Below are 24,756 nucleotides of genomic sequence, written 5' to 3'. Positions count from 1 at the left end.
GCCCAGGGGGTGGTGGAGCTTCTCATGGCTGTGATGAGCCGTCAGTTCTCAGCCTGGGGCAGAAATTGGGGGGGGGGTGTCCCTGGAGGTGGTTTTTGGTTTTTTTTTTTGGGGGGGGGGGGCAATTTTGGAGCTTGTAGGACTCCAGAGTGGAGTCCCAAATACCCTTTGGGGGGGGGTCCCTGGTGGTGATTTTTTTTTTTTTGCGGGGGGGGGGGGGCAATTTTGGAGTTGTAGGACTCCAGACTTTTGGGGGGGGGGGGGATATTGGAGGCGGGGAGGGGGTATTTTTGGGGGGGGGGGGGGGATATTGGAGGCGGGGAGGGGGTATTTTTGGCGCGGGGGGGGGGGAGGATGTTTGGAGCTTGCAGGGCTCCAGACTTGAGCCTCAAATATCCCTTGGGGGGGAATTGGGGGGGTCCTTGGGGGTGGGTTTCTTTTTTGGGGGGGGGGGGGGGGTTGAAGCATCTACAACTCCCCCTTGGGGGGATGATGGGGGGGGGGGGTGTCCCTGGGAAGTGGCGTTATTTTTGGGGAGGGGGCGGGGGGACGACGACAAACGCCCGCCCGGCTGCCGGCAGGGGGCAGGAGGGATGGGGGGAGGGATGGGGGGGGGGGGGAAGGGATTGGGGGGGGGGGGGGGGTGGTGGTGTGTCCCCCCCCCCGCGTTGGGGGTTGTCCTTCCTGGGTCAGCAGCAGCCGCCGCCGCTCCCATTGTCAAGCCGCAGCCCCACGGCGAACGCCCGGTACCGGCCCGGGGGGGGGACCGGGACCCCCGGGATCCTGGAGATGGGGGGGGGGGACGGGGGGACCGGGATCGGAACCCCCGGGATCCTGGAGATGGGGGGGCGGGGGGACCTGGACCTCTGAGACGGGGGGGGGGGAACGGGATCGGGACCCCCGGGATCCTGGAGTGGGGGAGACAAGAGAGGGGGGAGCCCCAAGATCCTTGGGATCCCCGAGACGGGGGGGGACCGGGATCAGGATCCCTGGGATCCTGGAGAGGGGGGAGCCCCGGGACTGGGACTCGCGGGATCCTGGAGTGGGGGGAGACCGGAGCCGGGGGACCCCTGGGACCCCCGAGATGGGGGGAGATCGGAGAGGGGGGAGCCCTGGGACCCCCGAGAGGGGGGGGACTGGGATCAGGACCCCTGGGATCCTGGAGCGGGGGGAGCCCCAGGACTGGGACCCGCGGGATCCTGGAGTGGGGGGAGACTGGAGCCGGGGGACCCCTGGGACAGCAGAGAGGGGGGAGCCCCGGGACCCCCAGCACCCCGGAGAGGGGGGAGACTGGAGCTGGGGGACCCCCAGGACGCCAGAGTGGGGGGAGATCAGAGAGGGGGGAGTCCCGGGACCCCTGAGAGCGGGGGGGACACCAGGATCGGGACCCCTGGGATCCCAGAGTGGGGGGAGACCGGAGCTGGGGGACCACCGACCCCTGAGATCCCGGAGAGGGGGGAGCTCTGGGACCCCCGAGAGCGGGGGGAATGGGATAAGGACCCCTGGGATCCTGGAGTGGGGGGAGACCGGAGCTGGGGGACCCCCAGAACCCCAGAAAGGGGTAACACCGGAGCTGGGGGACCTTCAAGATCCCAGAGTGGGGGGACCCTGGAGTTGGGGGACCCCCAGGACCCTGGAGAGGGGGGAGCCCCAGGAGTTTTTGGGCTGGATCTTGGTGTTTTGGGGGGTTTTGAGCTGTATCTTGGTCTTCTCAAAGGGTTTTGGGCCGTATCTTGGTCTTTTGGAGAGTTTTGGGGCTTCATCTTGGTCTTCTCAAAGGGTTTTGGGTGGTATCTTGGTGTTTTGGAGGGCGTTTGGGACATATCTTGGTCTTCTTGAAGGGTTTTGGGATGTATCTTGGTGTTTTGGAGGGTTCTACGAGCTGTATCTTGGTGTTTTAGGAGGTTTTGAGCTGTATCTTGGTGTTTTGAAGGGTTTTATGGGCTGTATCTTCAGGCTTTTATGGACACAAGATGTTGCCGGTGTCCTGCCCAGTGACTTCCCAGTAGGGATGGACTTGGGCAGGAACAACCTACCACCCAACCCGGGCAACGCTCTCACAGCTTGTTTTTTTTCCCCCCAAAACCAGGATTTCTCCTTCCCAAAGCTTGGCCAGATCGAGGAGGAAGCTGCGAGGGAGAGGAGCTGCTACGAGACACCCAGGCAGGTGAGGAGGAATCCACTTGACCTTTCATCCTCTCTTTTCCGTCTTCCATCTTCCTCCGTCTTCCAGCTGAGCATCGCTTCTGGCTGTAGAACATCCCCATTGCTGACGCCGTCCTCCTGGAGATGGATTCGGGAGGAGGATCTCCTTCTCCTTCCCTCTGGCACGGATGGAAATCTCCATCTTCTCCTTCTTCCTTCCTCCAGCAGGCGATGAGATGAGGATGGAGAAGCTGGAGGAGAAACCCCACCGGCAGAACCTCGCGGAAGAGGCCGTTTTGAAGGATTCCATGGAACAGGAGGTCAACAGGGTGGAAAAACCCAGAAGATACCCCCCGGGGAGAGGTTGCAAACCCACCCCCCGAAACTGGGAGGAGGAAAGACCCACCATCTGCGAGGAATGCGGCCGGAGCTTCAGCCGGAGCTCGAACTTGGTGGTTCACCAGCGGTTGCACGCCGGCGAGAAGCCCTACAAGTGCTTGGAGTGCGGGAAGACCTTCAGCCGCAGCTCCCATCTCATCACCCATCAACGTCTTCACACCGGGGAGAAGCCCTACAAGTGTCCCGAGTGCGGGAAGAGCTTCAGCGACAGCTCCACCCTCATCACCCATCAACGTCTTCACACCGGCGAGAAGCCCTACAAGTGCCCCGATTGCGGGAAGGGCTTCAACCAAAGCTCCAACCTCACGTCCCACCAACGCACCCACACCGGGGAGAGACCCTACAAGTGCCCCGAGTGCGGGAAGAGCTTCAGCGTCAGCTCCTACCTCATCCGCCACCAGAAGATCCACACCGGGGAGAGACCTTATAAGTGCGAGGAGTGCGAGAAGACCTTCAGCCAGAGCTCCAGCCTCATCATTCACCAGCGCGTCCACACCGGGGAGAAGCCCTACCGGTGCGTTGACTGCGGGAAGTGGTTTAGGAACAGCTCGGATCTCATCAGGCATCAGCGGACGCATACGGGCGAGAGACCCTACCGTTGTCCCGACTGCGGGAAGAGCTTCAACCGCAGCTCCAACTTGATGACCCACCAACGCATCCACACCGGGGAGAAGCCCTACGAGTGTCCCGAGTGCGGGAGGAGCTTCACCGTCAGTTCCGCCTTGATTAAACACCAAAGGACCCACCGGGAAGGGAAGCCCTATGAGTGTCCCGACTGCGGGAAGAGCTTTATCCGCTGTTCCAACTTTATTACCCATCGGAGGACCCATGTTGGGTAGAGTTTTGGTGACCCACGTTGGGTAGAGACCTGGTTGGTGCTCCCCACATCTTCCCGATTCCCCAGAGGGACCTGGATGAAGGTAAGAACATCCAACAGCAAGCCAACGGCAGAAGATCATTGGGAAGAGTGAACTCATCGGCTTTAGACCCTCAAAAGTCACATCTGCTCGGTCCAATAATTTCTTCTGGTGGCATCAAGCAAGACCAGATGGACCACGGGCTTCTTCCACAGCCAAATGGTGGCTGGATTTGGGCACAGAGCAAAATTTTGAAGACACCACTGGGGACTCAGCTTCTTCAGGAAGGAAGAAATGGGATGAAAAAGGTCCCACAACCCTCTCGGGACCCACCAGGCCCAGTTCTTCCATGTTTACTGTTTATTTTTCTCCACGTGATGGTATCTGGTGGTGCAACCTCTGTCCTGCCCATCTACGGTTCGTCTTTGGATGAATCAACTCTTGAGTTGGCCAAAGGGCTTCAGGAGAAGCTCCAGCAACATCTTCGGGATGGAGATGGGCACGGCCCAACTCTACCTCCTGCTCTTGCTCCCCGAAAATAAACCAGAACTCAACTGCGATAAACTTTTCCTCCACTCGGCTCCTTGCTTTGGCCTCGTTGAACCCCAAAAAAGCTCGTTTTTCATCCAGGCTGGGCGTCGGCCATCTCTAGGGTTGAGTTTTCCCAGCGGTTCTGCAAGGATGGGAGTGGGGGGACACGTCCATGGTGAGGTAGAGGGTGAGGAGGCCACGGGGTCTCGTGGTGGCCGCAGTTTGGAAGGACGCGACAGAACCACCGGCGTCAAAGAAACCTCATCCATGGGTTGGGCTGAACCCCCATCCTTGTCCAAGGGAAATGGAGAGGGATGGAGAGCCCCATCCCCAACTCCAGGGCCTCCACCCCAGGCCCCCCACCCCACAGCTGCTTCCTGGGGGGGGGGTGTGTGGGGTGTGTGGGGGGTGTCTCACAACCTCCAGGGGCAAAAAATGCTCTCGGCCCACCCAAAATTGGGGAATTTTTTCAGTTTTCTCCTCCAAAAAAGGCTCTTCCACCCACACGGATACGATGCCAACAGACAAATACTTTTATTTTGGCCCCAATTTTCTTTCGATCCACGCCCTTGCCTTAAAAGATCCTAAATAGGGTTGAAAACATCAAGAAATTGAACCGAGACATTGAGAAAACACCCATTTGACCGACATTTATCTTGGGTGCAGCTCATGGGTCTCCCCTCCCTCCCTCCCCCTCATCTCGAATCTAAGGCAAGAAAAACAGAGGATGGGGCCGGCTTTTTATGAAACCCCCCCAAAAAACCCCACCCTTTTAATATAAAAACATGTAGGGAAAGAAAAATAGTAGCTGGTGGAACGCGGGTGGATGGGTTGGTTACCTCTTGGTGCGACGACCATGATGCATAGATCGCTCTGAGATGCCACCAGGATGGGGATGGTCCTCGCTGGGGTTGTCCCCATCTTCAGCCGGTGGATTTTGTGACGCCAGACGTGACCGGAGCTGAGCCGAAAGCTCTTCCCGCGCTCGGCGCAACCCTACGGCTTCTCCTCGCGACGGATCCTCCGACGCTGGATGAGTTGGGTGCTGGAGGTGAAGTTTTGGGGGCGAATCAGGCAAATGTAGGGTTTCTGCTCCAGGTGGCACCGCGCTGTCCCTGTTCCTCTTCATGGTGTCCCCAGCACCGGCTGTGGGGAGCGGGACGAGGGGTGCAGCAGCATCTTCCATGGTCATCACCTCCACGGGGACAACCCCAAAAGGTTGTTCCTTTTAGGAACCCCCCAAATTCAGCCCCCTCACGGGGGGAAGGAGCGTCGCTACACCCCAGGGTGGGTATTTTGGAGTGGGGGGGGTCCCAACCTGGCAGCACCCAGAAGTTTCTCCATCACTTTGCACCCCAAAAGCCGAGAGGGATCGACCCGTCTCCCCTTTATACAATTTTATTAAGTGTTCTATTAATATAAAATAACCCCAAAGTGGGATCGAACCTCAGGTTATTCCTCCCCCTCCCCCCAAGTTTTCCAGCCCCCACGGTCGGATGTTGACACTTCATTGGGAAAAACAGACCCCAATTTTTGGGTCTAAATCTCCCTAAATCAGCATCCAGGAGGAGAAATATGGGTGGTTTTTTCACCTCAAGATGACTCAATCCCACTTTGTAACCCCCTTTCCTTCAGCACAGCTTGAAAATCTCCTAAAATGATCCGAAAATCCTCCATGGACCTGATTTCCCCCCCCAAAAAATTGCCGAGTCCCATCCTGCCTTTGTCCCTTGAGGAGGGTGTCACCATAATAAAGACTTTTTTTTTTTGGCCTTATTTTGGTAAAACCAAACCTAAAAGTTGCTGGGGCGGGGGGAAGTATTAAAACAAAAATATTGGCTGAGAAATTATGATATTTTGGTAAAACCAAACCTAAAAGATGCTTGGAAAAAAGCATTAAAATGAAAATATCAGCTGAGAAATTAAAAGTATTTTGGTAAAACCAAACTTGGAGGTGCTGGAAAAAAAATATTAACATGAAAGTATCGGCTGGGAAATGAAAATATTTTGGTAAAACCAAACCTGAAGGTGCTTGAGAAAAAGTTTTAAAGTTAAAATACTGGCAAATTCCTGAGCTGACGCCGGTTCCCGGTCCCTGAGGAGCTGGAGAAAGCATCATTGGTGGCCCCGGAGCTTGGAAAATGGGGTGACTTTGACCTTCCCCCTTCATTTTTGGCGGTCCTTGCCGTGGGTACGGTGATGCCGGGCAAGAAGCGAGCTCTGGTAAAAGCCCTTCCCGCATTGGGGGCAGCTATAGGGTCGCTCGCCCGTATGGATGCGTTGGTGGGTCACCAAGCTGTAGCTGCGGCTGAAGCTCTTCCCGCATTGGGGGCAGCTATAGGGTCGCTCGCCCGTATGGATCCGTCGATGGGTCACCAAATTGGAGCTTCGATTAAACCTCTTCCCGCAGTCGGGGCAGGCGTAAGGTCGTTCCCCCGTGTGGATGCGTTGGTGATCGATGAGGGTCGAGCTGTCCACGAAGCTCTTCCCGCACTGGGGACACCGGTAGGGTCTTTCCCCGTCGTGGACGCGTCGGTGGCGCGTCAACGAGAAGGTGTCGTTGAAGCTCTTCTCGCATTGGGCGCAAGGGTAGAATTTCTCGCCCGTGTGGACGCGGCGGTGCCGCGATAACACCCAATTATCGCTGAAACTCTTGCCGCAATCGGGGCATTTATAGGGTTTCTCGCCGGTGTGCATCCGCCGATGCCGAATTAAAGCCGAACTCCAGATAAAATCGATCCCGCAATCCCGACAAACGTAGGGCGTACCACCTACACCTCGCCCGAAAGAAGAATTATCGCTAAAACTTTTCCCGCCATCGGGGTAACCGTCGGGTTCTTCACCCCTGTGGGTTTTCCGATGCCGGATGTAAGTTGACCCATTCCTAAAGCTTTTCCCGCATTCTTGGCAAAAATAGGGTTTTTCCCCCGTGTGGATCCTACGATGATTCACCAACGTCGAACCCCGGGTGAAATTTTTCCCGCAGTCGGGGCATTTATAGGGTTTTTCCCCCGTGTGGATGCGGCCGTGGGTCAATAACGCCGAGCTGCTGCCGAAAGCTTTCCCGCACTCGCAGCACCTGTAGGGGCGTCCGGGGGGAAGCGACACCCCCAAATCCCCCATTGTGGCTTCTCTCAGGGGGGGTGGATGTGGGAATCCCCCCGTGCCTGTAAAAGAAGCCACAGTGGGGTGACTGTGGAGGGGAAGGAGCCCGGGGGGGGGACAAAACAGCCCAAAGCCCCCTCAACCCCAGAAAAACCCACTTGTGGGGGGGTCACCCCTCTCCTCCCGGTTTTGGGAGGCTGGTGGGTCTCTTCCCAGCTCCATCCGTGGTTGGGGGAGGGTGACATCAAACCTGCGGGGGGCAAAAATGGGGGGCAAGGTGAAAATGGGGGGGTGACCCATGGAGCTGGGCCCCCCCCCCTCAACCTTACCCTGGCTTTAGGGGCTGCCCTGGCACCCCAAAACAGGGGGGGGATGGACATCGTGTGGGGCTGGAGGTCATTGGAAGGTGCTGGGGTCTCAGCTCACCTCCCTCAGGGAAAATTTGGGGGTCCCCCATTGCGGGTGCCCACCCTCATGAGGAACTGGGGGTCCCCATTCGCAGTGCCCCCCCATCCCTGGGATTATTTGGGGGTCCCCTCTTGTAGTCTATAGCCCTCCAATGTCCCCCGTATCCCTCCAGTGCCCCCCCCAGCCCTCCAGTGCCCCCCCACATGCCTCCAGTGACCCCTATAACCCTCCAGTGCCCCCCAATACACCCCCAACCCCTCTGGCGACCCCCCAATATGCCCCCCCACGCCTCCAATGCCCCCCACATCCTTCAAAGGCCCCCCCAATATGCCCCCCTACTCTCCCAATGCCCCCCACATCCCTCCAGTGACCCCTACAACCCTCCAACGGCCCCCCCATATCCCTCCAGTGCCCCCCCAATATGGCCTCCACCCCTCCAGTGACCCCTAAACCCCTCCACACTCTCCTCACCATGTCCCCCTATATCTCTCTCCCCCACGGCTCCCCCCCTCCTGCTCCAACACCCCACACCCGCACCCCCCAAAACACCCTGAGCCCCCCACAAAGCTCCCCCCACCCCAGGGCCCCCCCCTCACACCTCCCCAGGCCCGGCCGCGGCCTCTGTTTACCTCCCGCTCCGCCACACCGCCCCGACAGCCCGGCTCCACCGGAACCGGAAGTGCCCGCCCTCCTCCTCCCGACGTACAACATGGCGACCCCCTGCACCCCGCCGCTGCCCTTCGTTATCTCCGCTGCCCGCCCGGTGCCCGGCGGCTTTATGCCTGGCGCGGAGGTGAGTCCCGGGGAGCGAGAAGCCTCCGGGCGGGGGAGTCCGGGGGAAGCGAGAAGCCGCCCGGCGGGGAAAGGGCGGCGGGGGAGGCGGGAGAGGCCGCCGCGGCCGCCGCCATCTTGTGTTACGGCGCCGCCGCGCTTCAAGATGGCGGCCGCCGGCTGGGCCCCCCGTTGAGGGCGGGCGGAGGCCGCCTTGGGGCCTATAGGCCCCTATAGACCCCTATAGACCCGCGTGTGCCCACAGACACCCCCCACGGGCACACGGGCAGCTGTACGTCCACACACGCGTGTGTCCACAGCCCCCGGGGCGCGGCTGGAGGGGCTACAGGCGTGTACGTCCAGCCCCACACGCGTGTGCGCACACAGACACACTCGCCTGGGCACACAAAGGCCTGTAAATGGCACGTAAATGGCGTGTAAATGGCATGTACACGGCAGACACACACACACACACACACGTGCCGGTTTAGGGAGATTTAGAGCCAAAAATCGGCGTCTGCTCTTCCCTGTCGCGGCATCAACATCCAGCCATGAGGGGCTGGAAAATCATGTGGGGAATCAAGTGGGGTTTGATCCCTCTTTGGGGTTGTTTTATAGTAATAAAATACTCGATGAAATTCTGGAAAGGGGAGACGGATCTCCAACCGCGTCCCCATCCCACCTCCAGCAATGTCTCCATCCCTTCTCTCATCGTGTCCCCATCCCTCCTCCTGTCACGTCCCCAAACCTTCACCGTCTCTCCATCCCTCCTCCAACCATCTCTCCATCCCTTCTCCCATCATGTCCCCAAACCTTCTCCCATCACGTTCCCAAACCTCCTCCCATCGTGTCCCCATCCCTCCTCCCATCGTGTCCCCATCACGTCCCCATCCCTTCTCCAACCATGTCCCCATCACGTCCCCGTCCCTCCTCCCATCCCGTCTCCAACCACGTCCGCATCCCTCCTCCCACCACGTCCCCATCCCTCCTCAAGGTCCCTTCTACCTTCGAGCCCTGATCCTCTGCTGGGACCATCTGGCTTTTGGCTGACCCCAACTGGGGCTAAAAACGTCAAGAAATTGAACTGAGACATGGAGGAAAAAAAACCATTTAAACTCGATTTCTTTTATCTTGGGGGAAGCTCATGGGTCTCCCCTCCCTCCCCCTCATCTCGAATCTAAGGCAAGAAAAACAGAGGATGGGGCCGGCTTTTTTATGAAAGCCCACCAAAAAAACACCCTTTTTATATAAAAACGTGTAGGGAAAGAAAAATAATAGCCGGTGGGGACGTGGGTGGATGGGTTGGTTACCCCTTGGTACGACCAGCATCATGTGTAGGTCGCTCTGAGATGCCACCAGGATGGGGACGGTCCCTGGTGGGGTTGTCCCCCGTCTTCGGCCGGCGTGGAGATGTTGAGGAAACGTTGGGAGAACCGTAGGGTCAAGCGCTGGTGTGGGTCCGCCAGTGCCGCACCAGCTCCGGGTTGCTCTTGAAGCTCTTGTGACACTGGGAACACTGGTAGGGCCTCTCGGTGCTGTGGACCCGCCTGTGCCCCACCAGCCCCAGGTTGCTGGTGAAGCTCTTGTGACACTCGGAACACTTGTAGGGCTTTTCGCCGGTGTGGGTCCGCCAATGCCTCACCACCCCCGAGCTGTTGGTGAAGCTCTTGTGACACTCGGGGCACTTGTAGGGCTTCTCCCCCGAATGCACGCGGTGATGGATGGTCAAGGTGGATCTGTGCCTGAAGCTCTTCCCGCATTCCTCGCAGCGGTAAGGGCGTTCGTCCGTGTGCGTCTTCCGATGTTGTCGGAGGGTGGAGCTGTCGTGGTAGCTCTTCCCGCAATCCGGACACTGGAATGGTGTCTCACCGGTATGGATGCGGCGGTGGGTGGTGAGGTTGAAGCGACGGTTGAAGCGGCGTCCGCAGTCCTGGCAGCTGAAGGGGCGTTCGCCCGTGTGGATCCGATGGTGGTTGACCAAAGCCGAGCGGCAACTGAAGCTCTTCCCGCATTCCCGGCAGGTGTTGGGTGCCTCGTCCCTCCCCTTGTCCCCTGGGAGTGGGGATCCCCCGGGATGGGACCTTGGGGACAGCTGCTGGCTGGAGGTTGGGGGTTCCACCGGTTCCTCCTCCTCCTGCTGAGGAGCATCCTGCTGCTGTTTCTCCTCCTCCTTGATGGATCCCAAACCTGCTGGGGAGAGAGAAGGTCCCCAGGAGCCCCTTCCAGCTGGGAGAGGGTTCACATGGAGCGGGGACGGGGAACCGCAGGGATTCAGGGAAAGGGTCAGCCAAGAGCCAGGTGGTGCCAGCAGAGGATAAAGGCTCCAAGGCAGAAGGGACCTTGAGAAGCGTTGGGGACACGGCGGGAGAAGGGATGGGCCTATGGTGGGACGGGTTGGGGACACAGCAGGAGAAGGGATGGGGACATGATGGCAGCAGCACTGGAGACACCACGGCAGAAGGGATGGGGACACGGTGGGAACAGAGATGGGGACGTGGTGGGAGAAGGGAGGGGCCACAGTGGGAGAAGGGACGGGGACACGGTGACAAAAGGGACAGGGCTATCGTGCGGGAGAAGGTTTGGGGTCACCATGGGAAAAGGGTTGGGGACACAGAGGCAGGTTTGGGGACACGATAGGAGAAGGTTTGGGGACACAACCCGGCACAAAAGCCCTCCTTAGGGACAAAGAACCACCACCCCCAAGTGTCCCCAGACCCTTGTCCCCACCAAAGCCACCTCTCAGCCACCATCCAACCCCCCGCCTTGTCCCCAGCCCCCGGGGACTCTCACCCGGTGGCACCGCGCTGTCCCCGTTCCTCTTCGCGCTGTCCCCAGCGCCGGCTGTGGGGAGCGGGACGAGGGGCGCAGCAGCGTCCTCCACGGCCGTCACCTCCATGGGGACAACCCTAGAGGGGACAACCCCAAAGGCCGTCATCCCCCTGGCCCCCGGGGTGGGGGATTTCCCCTAAAAAAAAAGGGATTTTGGGGAAAAATGATGGGGGGTGAGGGGGGTCTCGACCCACCGCGGGGCGTCACTGGGATGTAGGAGCTGGGGACGGGCAGCCCCAGTGTGGGGTGTCCTGGTTTGGACTGGGACGGGGTTAATTTTGTCCTGGTTTGGGGTTAATTTTGTCCCGGTTTGGAGTCGGACGGGGTTAATTTTGTCCTGGTTTGGGGTCAATTTTGTCCCGGTGTGGACTGGGATGGGGTTAATTCCACTCCTGGCAGCTGGTGGAGTGGTGGATCTTGGGGAGGTGGGTGGGTGGATATTCTTAATTAGTCATTAAATATTAAGGAAGAGCTGAAATATGGCCGGGATTTGGGGGCGGGGGGGGGGGGGGGGGGATGGGTTAACCCCAGTTGGCAACTGGTCCCAGTGGGATGGGGAGAAAAATTAACAAAAATAACTCGTGGGTGGAGAGAAAGAGGGTTTAAAAGAAGAGGAACGGAAGAGAAAATCATCATCATCATCATCATAATAACGGTTAAAGAACAGAGAAAGTAAAATGGAACCAGGCTCTCTCTCACCGCAGACGTTCCCCGGCAGCGATCCCGGATTCCTCCCCCCTCCATCCCCCCCCCCCCCAGTTTATATCCGGAGGGTGACGTCCCTGGAACGGAATATTCCATTGGTCTATGCTCCTTCTCAGCTTCTGGGGGAAGCTGGAAAAAGGCCTTGGCTAATGTAAGCATCGCCTGGCAACAAGGAAAACAATATGCATTATTGACATTCCTGTCATACCAGCTGAAACCCAGCAACCAGTGGGAGGAAATTAACCCCATCCCAGCCCAAACTGGGACACTGGGACACGGCACATGGATGGGGGAGGGCGGGACGCTCTTAATTAGTCGTTTAATATTAAGCCAGAGCTGAAACCACAGCCAGGAGTTGGGGGTGGAGGGGGGTTAAGCCCAGTTGGCAACTGGGACCTTGAAACCGGTCACTCCTCCCGCCCCCCGCCATAACCTTGCCGGGATGGGGAGAAAAAAAATAAAAAAAATAACTCGTGGGTTGTGATAAAGAGGGTTTAGAAGAACAGGAACGGGCAAAAAAATAAAAATAAGAAGAATGGTAAAAGAACAGACAAAATGAGAAAAAAGTCCTTGAATAGTACAAACATCGCTCAGCAACAACTAAAACAATATGCATTACCGACATTCCTCTCGTATCAGCTCGGAAAACGGCAACCACTGGGGAAAATTAACCCTATCCCAGCCCAAACTGGGACACGGTGGATCTGTGGGGGAGGGCGGGATGCTCTTAATTAGTCATTTAATATTAAAGCCAGAGCTGAAACACAGCTAGGAGCTGGAGGGTTTAAGCCCAGTTGGCAACTGGGACCTCAAAACTGGTCATAGAATCATAGAATCATAGAATTGTTGAGGTTGGAAGGGACCTTTAAGATCATCGAGTCCAACCTTTAGCCTACCCTGACAAGAGCCACTTCTAAACCATGTCCCTAAGTGCCCCATCTACCCTTTTTTTAAACACCTCCAGAGATGGTGAATCCACCACCTCCCTGGGCAGCCTATTCCAATGTTTAATAACCCTTTCAGTGTAAAAATGTCTCCTAATATCTAATCTAAACCTCCCCTGACGTAACTTGAACCCGTTTCCCCTCGTCCTATCACTTGTCACCAGGGAGAAGAGGTCAGCCCCCATCTCTCTACAACCTCCTTTCAGGTAGTTGTAGAGGGTGATGAGGTCTCCCCTCAGCCTCCTCTTCTCCAGGCTAAACAACCCCAGCTCCCTCAGTCGTTCCTCATAAGGTTTGTCCTCCAGGCCCCTCACCAGCTTTGTAGCCTAGGGATGTGGTCACACACACATCCCCTCCAGCAGTGGGATGGGGAGAAAAATTAAAAAAATGAATCCGGGGTTGAGATAAAAGAGGGTTTAGAAGAACAGGAACGGGAGAAAAAATAAAAATAAGAAGAAGAATGGTAAAAGAATAGACCAAATGAGGAAAAAAGTCCTTGAATAGTACAAACATCGCCCAGCAACAACTGAAACAATATGCATTACCGACATTCCTCTCGTATCAGCTCGGAAAACAGCAACCACTGGGGAAAATTAACCTATCCCAGCCCAAACTGGGACACGGTGGATCTGTGGGGGAGGGCGGGATGCTCTTAATTAGTCATTTAATATTAAAGCCAGAGCTGAAACACAGCCAGGAGTGTGGGCTCCCAGTTAAGCCAAGGTGGGGGGGAGGGGCTCTCGTTCCGCCTCCTTCCCTGATTTTTAAAGGGGATGAACTGGTTTTGCGCTTCCTGCCAGCACTCACCAAGTCTTCCTCTTCCAACAAATGTCTGGGAAGTCAGTGTCATCCATAAAAACCAGGTTCCGTTGACCCAAAGCTTGCTTACTTGACCCAAATATCGTTCCATCGGCCTCATCGTCTCGGTTTGGAGGTTGAGAGCAGCCGCCAACCGTAAGATCCCCCTTGGAGGAGACGCCTCCGATTTGGACTTCGACCAGGGGCAGAAGATGCTCCCGGCTCCTCAAACTTGGGGAAATTTTGGAGTTTTCCCCCTCCAAAAAAAGGCTCTTCCACGCACACAGCCCCCGCTTCGTCCCCACCATAGAGATACTCACACGATGCCAAGATGCAAATGCTTTTATTTTGGCCGTGATTTTCCTTCAATCCACTCCCTTCCCTTAAAAAGACCCTAAATAGGGTCGGAAACATCAAGAAATTCAACTGAGAGGTGGAGAAACGCCCCATTTGATCGTGCTTTCTCTTCTCCTGGGGGAAGCTCATGGGTCTCCCCTCCCTCCCTTTGCCTCATCTCGAATCTAAGGCAAGAAAACCAGAGGATGGGGGTGGCTTTTGATAAAAACACCCACTAAAAACCTCTTTCGATATATAAGAAAACCGTATAGCGAAAGGAAAATAATACTAGTGGGATACGGGTGGACGTTGGTTACCTCTTGGTGCGACCACCATCACGTGGAGGTCGCTCTGAGATGCCACCAGGATGGGGATGGTCTTCGGTGGGGTTGTCCCCACCTTCGGCCGGTGGCTTTTGTGACGTGAGATGCAACCGGAGCTAAGCCGAAAGCTCTTCCCACGCTCGGTGCAACCCTACGGCTTTTCCTCGCGATGGATCCTCCGATGCTGGATGAGTTGGGTGCTGGAGGTGAAGTTTTGGGGGCAAATCAGGCGAATGTAGGGTTTCTGCTCCAGGTGGGACCCAGTAATGATACTGGGCCAGTATCTTTCTCACCAGTGTGCACCCATCAGAGCTTGGCGAGACTCGGACGGTTGGAAAAGCTCTTCCCAAGCGTTGGGTAGGGACGATTGTCCTAAACAACGTGCGTCTGCTGATGCCGAACCAGCGTGGAATTGTCGCGGAAACACCGGCCGCACTGGGAACAATCGTAGGGTCGCTCGCCGGTGTGGGTCCGCCAGTGCTGCACCAGTCCCGAGCTGTACGTGAAGCTTTTGGGGCACTGGGAGCACTGGTAGGGTTTCTCGCCGCTGTGGCTTTGAAAATGCTGCGTCAGCTCCGGTTTGCTCTTGAAGCTTTTGGGGCACTGGGAGCACTGGTAGGGCTTCTCCCCGGAATGCACGCGGTGATGGATGGTCAAGGTGGATCTCTGCCTGAAGCCCTTCCCGCATTCCTCGCAGCGATAAGGGCGTTCGTCCGTGTGCGCTTTCCGATGTTGCCGGAGGGCAGAGCCGTCGTGGAAACTCTTCCCGCAGTCGGGACACTCGTAGGGTTTCTCTCCGGTGTGGACGCGGCGGTGGGTGGCCAGGAGGGAGGGACGGTTGAAGCGGCGTCCGCAGTCCTGGCAGCTGAAGTGTCTTTCTCCCGTGTGGATCCGATGGTGGTTGACCAAAGCCGAGCGGCAACTGAAGCTCTTCCCGCATTCCCGGCAGGTGTTGGGTGCCTCGTCCCTCCCCTTGTCCCCTGGGGGTGGGGATCCCCCGGGATGGGACCTTGGGGACAGCTGCTGGCTGGAGGTTGGGAGTTCCACCGGTTCCTCCTCCTCCTGCTGAGGAGCATCCTGCTGCTGTTTCTCCTCCTCCTTGATGGACCCCAAATCTGTTGGGAAGAGGGAACATCTCCAGGAGTCCCTTCCAGCTGGGAGAGGGTTCACATGGAGCGGGGACGGGGAAAGGGTCAGCCAAGAGCCAGGAGGTGCCCTCTGCTGAGGGTCAAGGCTCCAAGGCAGAAGGGACCTTGAGAAGGGTCGGGGACACGGTGGGAGGAGGGACACGGTGGGAGGAGGGACAGGGATGCTGTGGTGGGACAAGGGATGGGGACACCGCGGGCAAAGGAATGTTGTCATAGTGGCAGAAGGGATGGGGACATGGTGGCAGGAGGACAGGAACAGGGTGAGAGAAACGCCAGGGACACGGTGGTGGAAGGGACGGGGATGCAGCAGCAGAAGGAATGTTGTCATAGTGGTGGAAGGGATGGGAACGTGGTGGGACAAGGGATGGGGACATGGTGGCAGAAGGACAGGAACAGGGTGGGAGAAACAACGGGGACATGGTAGGACAAGGGACAGGGATGCCATGGTGGGACAAGGGACGGGGACACAGCAGGAGAAGGAATGTTGTCATAGTGGCAGAAGGGGTGAGAATGTGGTGGGACAAGGGATGGGGACGCGGTGGCAGAAGGACAGGAACAGGGTGGGAGCAACGATGGGGACACAGCGGGAGAAGGGACTGGGACACGGTGGCAGAAGGAATGAGGATGTGGTGGCAGAAGATTTGGGGTTCCAGTGGCAGAAGGAATGGGGACAATGTTGGAGAAGGTTTGGGGCCACCATAGCAGAACGTTTAGGGACACAACCCGGCACAAGAGCCCTCCTTAGGGACAAAGAACCACCACCGCCACGTGTCCCCAGACCCTTGTCCCCACCAAAGCCACCTCTCAGCCACCATCCAACCCCCCGCCTTGTCCCCAGCCCCCGGGGACTCTCACCCGGTGGCACCGCGCTGTCCCCGTTCCTCTTCGCGCTGTCCCCAGCGCCGGCTGTGGGGAGCGGGACGAGGGGCGCAGCAGCGTCCTCCACGGCCATCACCTCCATGGGGACAACCCTAGAGGGGACAACCCCAAAGGCCGTCACCCCCCTGGCCCCCGGGGTGGGGGGTTTCCCCTAAAAAAAAAGGGATTTTGGGGAAAAATGATGGGGGGTGAGGGGGGACCTGACCCATCACAGGGATGCAGGAGCTGGGGATGGGCATCCCCCGCTGTGGGGGATTTTGGGGAGGTCCCCACTCTTCGGGGGGGTCCCACATCCCTCCAGTGACCCCTATATCTGTCCAAAGCCCCCCCACATCCATCTGATGCCCCCCCTACCCCTCTAATGTCCTCTATATCCCTCCCATACCCCTACATCTCTCCAATGCCACCCCCAGCATGCCCCCCCCACCCCTCCAATGACCCCTATCTCCCTCCAATGCCCCCCTATATCCCCCCCACAGGCCTCCCCACCCCTCTAATGCCCCCCCATATCCCCCTATATCCCCCCATAGGCCTCCCCACCCCTCCAATGACCCCTATCTCCCTCCAAAGCCCCCCCACATCCCTCCGATATCGCCCCCCCGCACTCTCCCCCCTCCCCTATCCCCCTCTCTCTCCCTCCCCCGCACCCCAACACCCCACGCCCGCGCCCCCCAAGCCCCCCCACAACACCCTGACGCCCCCCACAAAGCTGCCCCCACCCCAGGCTCCCGCCTCAGAGCCCTCCAGGCCCGGCCGCGGCCTGTGTTTACCTCCCGCTCCGCCACAAGGCCCCCCCCCGGCCCGGACCCACCGGAAGCGGCCGACACCGCCCCGCCCTCCTCCCCCCCCCCCCCCCCCGTACAACATGGCGGCCCCACCCACAACTCAATGACCCCCAGCCCCACACAATGTCTGCCTCCCCCCCCCCCCCAGTTTTGGGGTGCCAGGGCAGCCCCTAAAGCCAGGGTAAGGATTCGGGGGGGGCTCCATGGGTCCAGCTCCATGGGTTCCACCCCCACACACTCTATTTTCACCTTGGCCCCCCCCCCATTTTCTCCCACCACGTGTTCAATGGGACACCCCCCCCCCCCCAATGACCCCCAGCCCCACACAATGTCTGCCTCCCCCCCCCCCAAGTTTTGGGGTGCCAGGGCAGCCCCTAAAGCCAGGGTAAGGATTCGGGGGGGGCTCCATGGGTCCAGCTCCATGGGTTCCACCCCCACACACTCTATTTTCACCTTGCCCCCCCCCATTTTCTCCCACCACATGTTCAATGGGACACCCCCAGCCCCACACAATGTCTGCCTCCCCCCCCCCCCAGTTTTGGGGTGCCAGGGCAGCCCCTAAAGCCAGGGTAAGGATTCGGGGGGGGCTCCATGGGTCCAGCTCCATGGGTTCCACCCCCACACGCTCTATTTTCACCTGCCCCCCCCCCCCCATTTTCTCCCACCACGTGTTCAATGGGACACCCCCCCCCCAATGACCCCCAGCCCCACACAATGTCTGCCTCCCCCCCCCCACCAGTTTTGGGGTGCCAGGGCAGCCCCTAAAGCCAGGGTAAGGATTCGGGGGGGGCTCCATGGGTCCAGCTCCATGGGTTCCACCCCCACACACTCTATTTTCACCTTGCCCCCCCCCCCCATTTTCTCCCACCACGTGTTCAATGGGACACACCCCCCCCCCAATGACCCCCAGCCCCACACAATGTCTGCCTCCCCCCCCACCACCAGTTTTGGGGTGCCAGGGCAGCCCCTAAAGCCAGGGTAAGGATTTGGGGGGGGGCTCCATGGGTCCAGCTCCATGGGTTCCACCCCCACACACTCTATTTTCACCTTGCCCCCCCCCCATTTTCTCCCACCACGTGTTCAATGGGACACCCCCCCCCCCAACCACGGATGGAGCCGGGAAGGCACCCACCGCCCCCCCAAAAGCGGGAGGAGAGGGGTGACGCCCCTCCCCCCCAAGTGGGTTTTTATGGGGTTGGGGGGGGGGGCTTTGGGCTCCATCCCCCCCATCATCACCCCCCTGGGGCACGGGGGGACCCCCACATCCCCCCCCTCCCCAAGAGAAGCCAAAATGGGGGGTTTGGGGGTGTCACACCCCCTCCCCCCGGCTGCCCCTACGGATGCCGAAATGGGGGGGGGGTTGGGGGTGGCATATGGTGGGGAACCCCCTATATTTGTGAAAAAATAAAAAAATTAAAAAAAAATTAGGAATTATTCAATTGGAAAACCCACACGGGGTGAAGAACCTGATGGATATGGGGGGGGGGGGTGTGCAGAGGGGGGGCCGGTTCCCCAATTCCCCCGGTGGCCAGAGAGGGGCTGGGGAGCCACGTGTCCCCGGGGCTCCAATGGGTTCCTGGGGGAGCCTGGTTCCACCATGGCTTTCCCGGGTGTGGGGGGGTCCCACTCCAGGACTCCTCCTCAACGTTCCTCGTCTCCCTCTGTGGGCACCGGAGCTTCCGTTCTCCGGCTGGAGGGGGTCGTTCAGTAGGAGCCACATCTGCTTTTCAGGGAATGGTAAAGGTTGGAATGAACCTTTGGAGATCCATCTTGTCCAAACCCCCCTTCCCACCAGAGCAGGTGGCACAGGAACGCGTCCCGGAGGGTTTGGAATGTCTCCGGAGACGGAGACTCCCCCACCTCTCTGGGCAGCCTGTGCCAGGGCTCTGCCACCCTCAAAGTCAACAAGTTCCTCCTCCTGTTGAGATGGAACTTCCTACGGTCCAGTTTGTGCCCGTTACCTCTCGTCCCGTCACCGGGCACCACCGAGAAGAGCCTGGCCCCATCCTCTTGATACCCTTTGGATATTGCTAAGCGTTGACCATAGAATCATCGAATCGTTTTGGTTGAGAGAGACCTTTAAGACCATGAAGTCCAACCGTTGAAGGGTTGGATGATGAGGTCCCCTCTCAGGCTTCTCTTCTCCAGGCTAAACAGCCCCAGGGCTCTGAGCCTTTCCTCAGCAGAAACGTCCTCCAGTCCCTTGATGGTCTTTGTAGCCCACTGGGCTATCTCCAGTAGTTCCTGGTCCTTCTTGAACTGGGGAGCGCAGAACTGGACCCAATACTCCAGCTGTGGCCTCAGCAGGGCAGAGGATGACCTCCCTTGAGGTTATTCACATTCTTTTGACCACTGGAAAGAGCCTGTCCCCATCCTCTTGATACCCTTTGGATGTTGGTAAGCGTTGATCATAGAATCAATGAATCGTTGTGGTTGGGAGAGACCTTTAAGACCATCAAGTCCAACCGTTGAAGGGTTGGATGATGAGGTCCCCTCTCAGGCTTCTCTTCTCCAGGCTAAACAGCCCCAGGGCTCTCAGCCTTTCCTCCGCAGAGAGGTCCTCCACTCCCTTGATGGCCTTCATAGCCCTCCACTGGGCTATCTCCAGTAGTTCCCAGTCCTTCTTGAACTGGGGAGCCCAGAACTGGACCCAGTACTCCAGCTGTGGCCTCAGCAGGGCAGAGGATGATCTCCCTCGAGGTTCTCCACGCTCTTCTTGATGCCCCCCAGGAGACCAATGGCCTTCTTACTGGCTCGTGGGCAACTTGGTGTCCACCAGGACTCCCAGTTCCTTCTCCAGCAGGTCAACCCCCAACCTGTACTGGTCCGTGGGGTTGTTCCTCCTGAGGTTGAACTCCATGAGGTTCCTCTCCAGCCTGTCCAGGTGTCGCTGGGTGGTGGCACGGCCTTGTGGTGTGTCACCCACCGCTCCCAGCCGTCGCTGGGTGGTGGCACGGCCTTGTGGTGTGTCACCCACCGCTCCCAGCCATCGCCAGGAACAGGATCCATCTTGGAAATGCCTCAACGCTGCTGGCGGCCATGATAAAACTTCACGCAGGACCCGTTCCGAGGAGTTCCAAGGGGGAAAAACACCTGTCTGTTGGCAAGGGTAAATGTTTATGAGGATGTCCCGGCCAAACCGAGTCCCGTCAGCGCAGCTTTTATCGCGGAATAAATCCGCAAGGAATTCTTCACCTCCATCAAGGCGCTCAAAGCCTCACCCAGCCGGACTCGGGATGTGTCCGGGCATCTCCCGCCTCTCTGGCAACCTGCCTGTCTCCTCCGCCTCCTCGGCGCAGACTAAATATACCTCATTTTTAGAACTTTCTGGCTTTGGGCTGCAAAATCCCGGTACTAACGGCTAACACCCACACTAACAATTAGCGGCGGTTGCTGAACCCGGCGAGGGGTGGCTCTTTGCGCGTTACTGGCGCCGCTTTCCCCGCTGATCCCGGCTGCCTCCAGGCCCTGTTTAATGCTGAGTTAATTAATTAACGAGCAGTTCATTATCTGCAGTTCATTATCCCCAACACCAGGAAGTTTTCAGGAGTGTGTCACTGGTGGTATTTGAGTTTGTTTTTTTCAGGTGGATCCTTTACCCGCCACCTGCAGCTCCCCAGCAGCAAAATCCCACTTTCCGGGGCCGGGCCGAGCTTTAATTTGCTTTATTTCATACCAAAACCCGCAGGAAAACTCCCCGCCCTCGGGGACTTGGGGCACACCTCATCAAATACCGCACCGGGGAGGGAAAGGGGGGACTCCGGCCAGGACGGGATAAAAATCACCGAGTTTCTACCCAAAATGGCCTGTGAGGGACGGCCATCATGAGACCGCGGTGGGGTGAGGGCCCCGTTTCCGGTCAACTGTCTCGCAAGGCACCCGGGGTTGCCCAATGCGATTGGCTGAGCCTGCCGCCACTCCTCGTCCTTGCGCGCTGATTGGCCGGAGCGGTGAGAGGGCCGTGCCGGGTATAAAAGATCAGGCCCTTCCATTCAGCGGGCGCAGAGCGGCGGCGGGAGCAGAGGCGTAGGGAGGAGGTGGGTGCCGTCCGCTCGGTGCGGGGCTGCGGGGAAGGGAGCCCGGCGGGCTGGCGCTCCCCGTGCGCCCCCGCTCTTCATGGCCCGGCTCCGTGCGGGGCCGGGGAGGCGCTCCCCCCGCGGGGCCCCCGCTGCTGCCCGGAGCTCCGCCGGCTGAGCTGGGTCTCCCCCGCTGGCTCCGTCGGCGGGGCTCCCTCGGGCTGCGCTGGGTTCCCGGGAGGGCCTGGTGCTGCGGGGGCTTTCCCGGGCGGGGGGTTCCGGCTCCAGCCCCCCGCACAGTCGCCGTCTCTGCGGATGCTGGAGCACCTGGGCTCTGGGCAGGTTGTTTCGGGAGGAGCCGCTGCTGCTTTTCCGGGGTGGGAGCCATAGAGTGTGAGTCACGGGTCTGGGCAGGGAGCCATAGAGTGGGGGTCACAAATCTGGGCAGGGAGCCAGAGTGGGGGTCACGAATCGCCTGCAGCGGTCGATTTCGCAAGCAGAAAACCCCGGGCTGCAGGAGCCGCTTTGTGCAAAGGCGCAGGAGCAGCTCTGGGGAGAGCAGCCCCGTGCCCTGGTGCAGACGGAGCCTCTCTTGCCGCTCTCCTGGGCCGGGCGTTGGCATTTGCCTGCCAGGACGGAGAGCTGGTGCTCCAGCAGCTGCTGGCAGTTGGGGTTTCTGCCTGGGCTGGTGGAGGCCGGGCTGCGGGGCTCAGCTGGGTGAGTGGGGCTGGAGGGGAATGTCCAGACCTGGGGCTGTTCCTCCCTCGTCTGCCTTCTGCCCTCCTTCAGCCAGACATCAGCGACCGTCCCCAGGGTGCTGGCCCTGCTGGGCTCCAGGGGCTGGTCCCTGAGCTCACTGGGGCTGTGTTTGTGTCCCCAGGTGTTGGGGACAGGCTGCAGCGTCCCAGGGGGAGCAGGGACAGGGCAGGGCTGCGCTGGCATCACATTCCTGAGCCTGAGTGTCCCCGTGGGGTCCCGACTGCTCTGTGACAACCAGGCCTGGTGCCAGTCAGCCAAGGGGATTGAACATCCCCCTGTACTGTGTCACCTTCTCTGCCATCTCCCAACACCGTGAAGAGAACAGGGGTGGTAGAACTGGATCCAGGCCTGGCTTGAAAGATCCCGCGTGTTGTGACCAAAGTGATTTCACTTTTCAGCTTGCCATGGGAGACAGGAACAGAATCTGCTTCAACAGTAGGAGTGTGGAAGAGGCCCTGTGTCTCCAGGATGGAGAAACATCTACCGACCCAGAGGTGCCAACGACTACGGGGGAAAAGATACTCAGAAGATTCCCGGGTGAGTGCGGGGCCCCCCCTGTGGCCTGTTGGGAGGGGACAGTGTCCCCGTGGCAGTGTCACCCCAGGAGGAGTGGGGCTGGCACGCGTGGGGCTTCTTCCAGCTGTCTGGGAAAGGGTCTTGTGTTCTGCTGGGCCCTCCCTGGGGGGCTGTATCAGCCCCCCCCTCTCTCTCTGCCTGGCAGCTCTCCTGCTGGGGGCTGTCCCCCAGTGTGTGTGGGGTGACAGCCTTGTCCCTGCCCTGTGTGACTGTCCCTTGCTGCCAGCTGGGAATGGCCCGATGGCAGTTGCTGTGCCCGGGGAGGGGGTTGAGAAGCTGCAGCTGAGTGTGTGTGGGGTAGAGGGGTCTGGGGGGTCCCTCCTGTGTTCCCTGGGCAGGTTGTGCTGGGGGTGGTGGGGCTGGGAGGGGGACAGCACCGTCCTCACCCCGAGTGGCTCTTTCTCCCTCCAGGCAGGTGCCCCACGCTCCATCCAGTGTGGGTCGTGGTGCTGGTTGTGCTGGTGGTTCTGGTGCTGGCTCTGGCCGCGGCTGTTGCTGTACTCTCAGGTAAGGGAGGAGCGGCTGCCTCCTTCCCTGCCCCGCGGAGCTGTGTCCCCTGGTCCCTGCGGAGCCCAATCCTCTGCCCTTCCCTCTCCAGTGGGAAGATGTGGAGGGGATCCAGCTGTGCCTGCGGCTCTGGTGCTGGCCTGTCCTGAGGGCTGGAATGTGCACCGCAATGTCTGCTACTACTTCTCAAAGGACGAGAGGAGCTGGGAGTGGAGCCAGGAGCAGTGCTCCTCACATGGGGCCTCGCTGGCCATGCCCAAGAGCAAGGAGGAAAGGGTGAGTGAGGGGCTGTTGTGGCTGCGTGGGGGTTTGGGGGTGTTCCTGGGTTGGGTGCAGAGCCCGGGGATGGAGCCGAGCTGTGTCAGAGCAGGAGCGAGAGCGCTGGCCGGGCTGGTGAGCTCCTGCAGCAGCTCTGGAGCTTGTTGGAGCAGGCGTGGGGTGGGAGCTGCTGCCATCCCAGGGCTGTTGGTAGCCGTGTGGGGCTGGCAGGGACCAGCGTGGGGCTGGCAGCAGCATCTCCTGACTGTTGGCTTCTCTGTGTCGTGCCCAGGAGTTCCTCTGGAGCCACAAGGGTGACCACCTCTATTGGCTTGGGCTGCGGAGACGGGGCGAGCGCCTGCAGTGGGTGGATGGCAGCAGCTTCAACCAGACGTGAGTCCCGTTGGGAGCCGGGGCCGTGGGGAGACCGTCCTGCGGTGGGACAGGCAGGGCCCTGGTGGGACGTGTCTGCTGGGGCTGTCCCTCGCAGGCGGCCCTTGTCCCTTCCTGGTGCTTGAGGGGACAACCGCGACCCCTGCGGTGCCAGCGGTGCCTGTGCTGCTTGTTGCAGGTTTGAGGTGCAGGGCCAAGGAGAGTGTGCGTATTTGTACGACGGGGCTGTCGCGAGTGCAGGCTGCTCCCAGTCACGGCCGTACATCTGCAGCAAGCCCCAAGCGCTCGGGTGACAGAGACCCTGGAGAAAGGACTTTTCCGTGGTTGGGACTCAGAACTTCGCCTCTTCCGCTGGCGGGGAGCTCTGCACTGATGTCCCTCCCTCAGCTGCTGCTTCGCTTCCTCCTGGTCTCATCAGAAACTTGCTGCCAGGTCTCCTGTGACCATCCGACGTGCCGGGAGCTGCCGTGTGCTGCCCGCCCTGGGACCTCAAGCCTGGGACTGCTTGTTTATTTTTTCTGGGACTGCCGCGTAATTTATCTTGCTCCTTTTGTACATCGCGCTTAGTCCTCCTTTTCTACTGTTTTTAAAATTTATTACACTACTTTTTTAATATTTATTATATATTTTAATAATTTATTGTCATACATTTTAAAAATCTAGCAGTCAACATTTTCAAAATGTAGCATTCTGTTTTTAAAATATATAATATTTGTTAATTGTGTTTTTAAAATGTGTCATTTCGATCACAGAGGGGTGTGTTAGGGAGAACAGAGGATGCGCCGACGAGTGAGACACGAGGGAACACTACTAGTTGCACCCACCCCAGCACATGTGCCAAAAAAATAAAAGAAAAAGGGGAAAAAAAGGACCCAGGTCCCGTTGCTGCAGAAACGACGCGCCGTATCCGCGAGAGCCTGGTCTTCGGAGAAGAAAATAACAAGAAGGGAGTGCAACGCCATGGCGAAGCCGGAGAGCGTGAGCCTGGCGCGGCTCGCTGTGTGTGCTGGCCGCGCCTGCGATGCTGCCATTTGCCGAGGAGATCAGCTCCAGTGCAGGTAAGTCTGTGCTGGGGAAGGAAATCACGACAAGGAAACAGCCAGGGGCTCGTTTTTGAGGCTTTTAAAGCCAGGAAAAGGGACCAGCCCGAGCCGGTACCCGGCCCTTCTGGGAGGCGGGGGCAGCTGAGGAGCCGAGGGCGGAGCCACCACCCCCGGCGGCAGGTGTTAACGAGCAGAGGGTGGGACCACTCTCTCCCCTCATAAAAGAAACCCTTTGGGAGCG

General features: G+C 59.0%; 3 protein-coding genes across 4 annotated transcripts in view; 2 read left to right on the top strand and 1 right to left on the bottom strand.

Annotated features, from left to right (window-relative positions):
- Window positions 1–3,383, top strand: part of LOC134507779 (zinc finger protein 239-like) — a 6,222-nt gene extending 2,839 nt beyond the window's left edge. Inside the window, exons 2-4 of the mRNA XM_063318646.1 lie at window positions 694–746; window positions 2,090–2,167; window positions 2,374–3,383. Of these exons, the coding sequence (XP_063174716.1) occupies window positions 694–746; window positions 2,090–2,167; window positions 2,374–3,383 (1,141 nt within the window). The remainder of the gene's footprint in view (window positions 1–693; window positions 747–2,089; window positions 2,168–2,373) is intronic.
- On the bottom strand, window positions 3,214–17,005 carry LOC134507894 (zinc finger protein 91-like). The gene is made up of 10 exons (XM_063318886.1): window positions 16,949–17,005; window positions 16,155–16,329; window positions 14,530–15,266; window positions 14,146–14,240; window positions 13,502–13,855; window positions 11,007–11,122; window positions 9,659–10,403; window positions 8,075–8,227; window positions 7,196–7,287; window positions 3,214–7,099 (listed from the first exon to the last, which is right to left on the bottom strand). Exons 2-10 carry the CDS (start codon window positions 16,258–16,260, stop codon window positions 6,099–6,101), a joined length of 3,399 nt encoding a protein of 1,132 aa, XP_063174956.1. The 5' UTR covers window positions 16,261–16,329; window positions 16,949–17,005; the 3' UTR covers window positions 3,214–6,098.
- Window positions 17,006–20,928: 3,923 nt separating this feature from the next.
- On the top strand, window positions 20,929–24,154 carry LOC134507867 (C-type lectin domain family 2 member B-like). Of its 2 annotated transcripts, none has more exons than XM_063318831.1 (6): window positions 20,929–21,000; window positions 22,137–22,275; window positions 22,726–22,821; window positions 22,913–23,097; window positions 23,372–23,472; window positions 23,651–24,154. In XM_063318831.1, the coding sequence occupies exons 2-6, from the start codon at window positions 22,143–22,145 to the stop codon at window positions 23,763–23,765; spliced, it is 630 nt and encodes a 209-aa protein (XP_063174901.1). In that variant the 5' UTR covers window positions 20,929–21,000; window positions 22,137–22,142; the 3' UTR covers window positions 23,766–24,154. The 2 variants fall into 2 exon arrangements, with proteins under 2 accessions (XP_063174901.1, XP_063174900.1); XM_063318830.1 differs by lacking the exon at window positions 20,929–21,000 and adding an exon at window positions 21,025–21,372.
- Window positions 24,155–24,756: the final 602 nt, after the last annotated feature.

Source organism: Chroicocephalus ridibundus, chromosome 28, assembly GCF_963924245.1.
Source record: "Chroicocephalus ridibundus chromosome 28, bChrRid1.1, whole genome shotgun sequence".
Taxonomy (NCBI): domain Eukaryota; kingdom Metazoa; phylum Chordata; class Aves; order Charadriiformes; family Laridae; genus Chroicocephalus; species Chroicocephalus ridibundus.
Note: the sequence above shows the minus strand (reverse complement) of the source record. Positions and strands in the feature narration are given on the sequence as shown.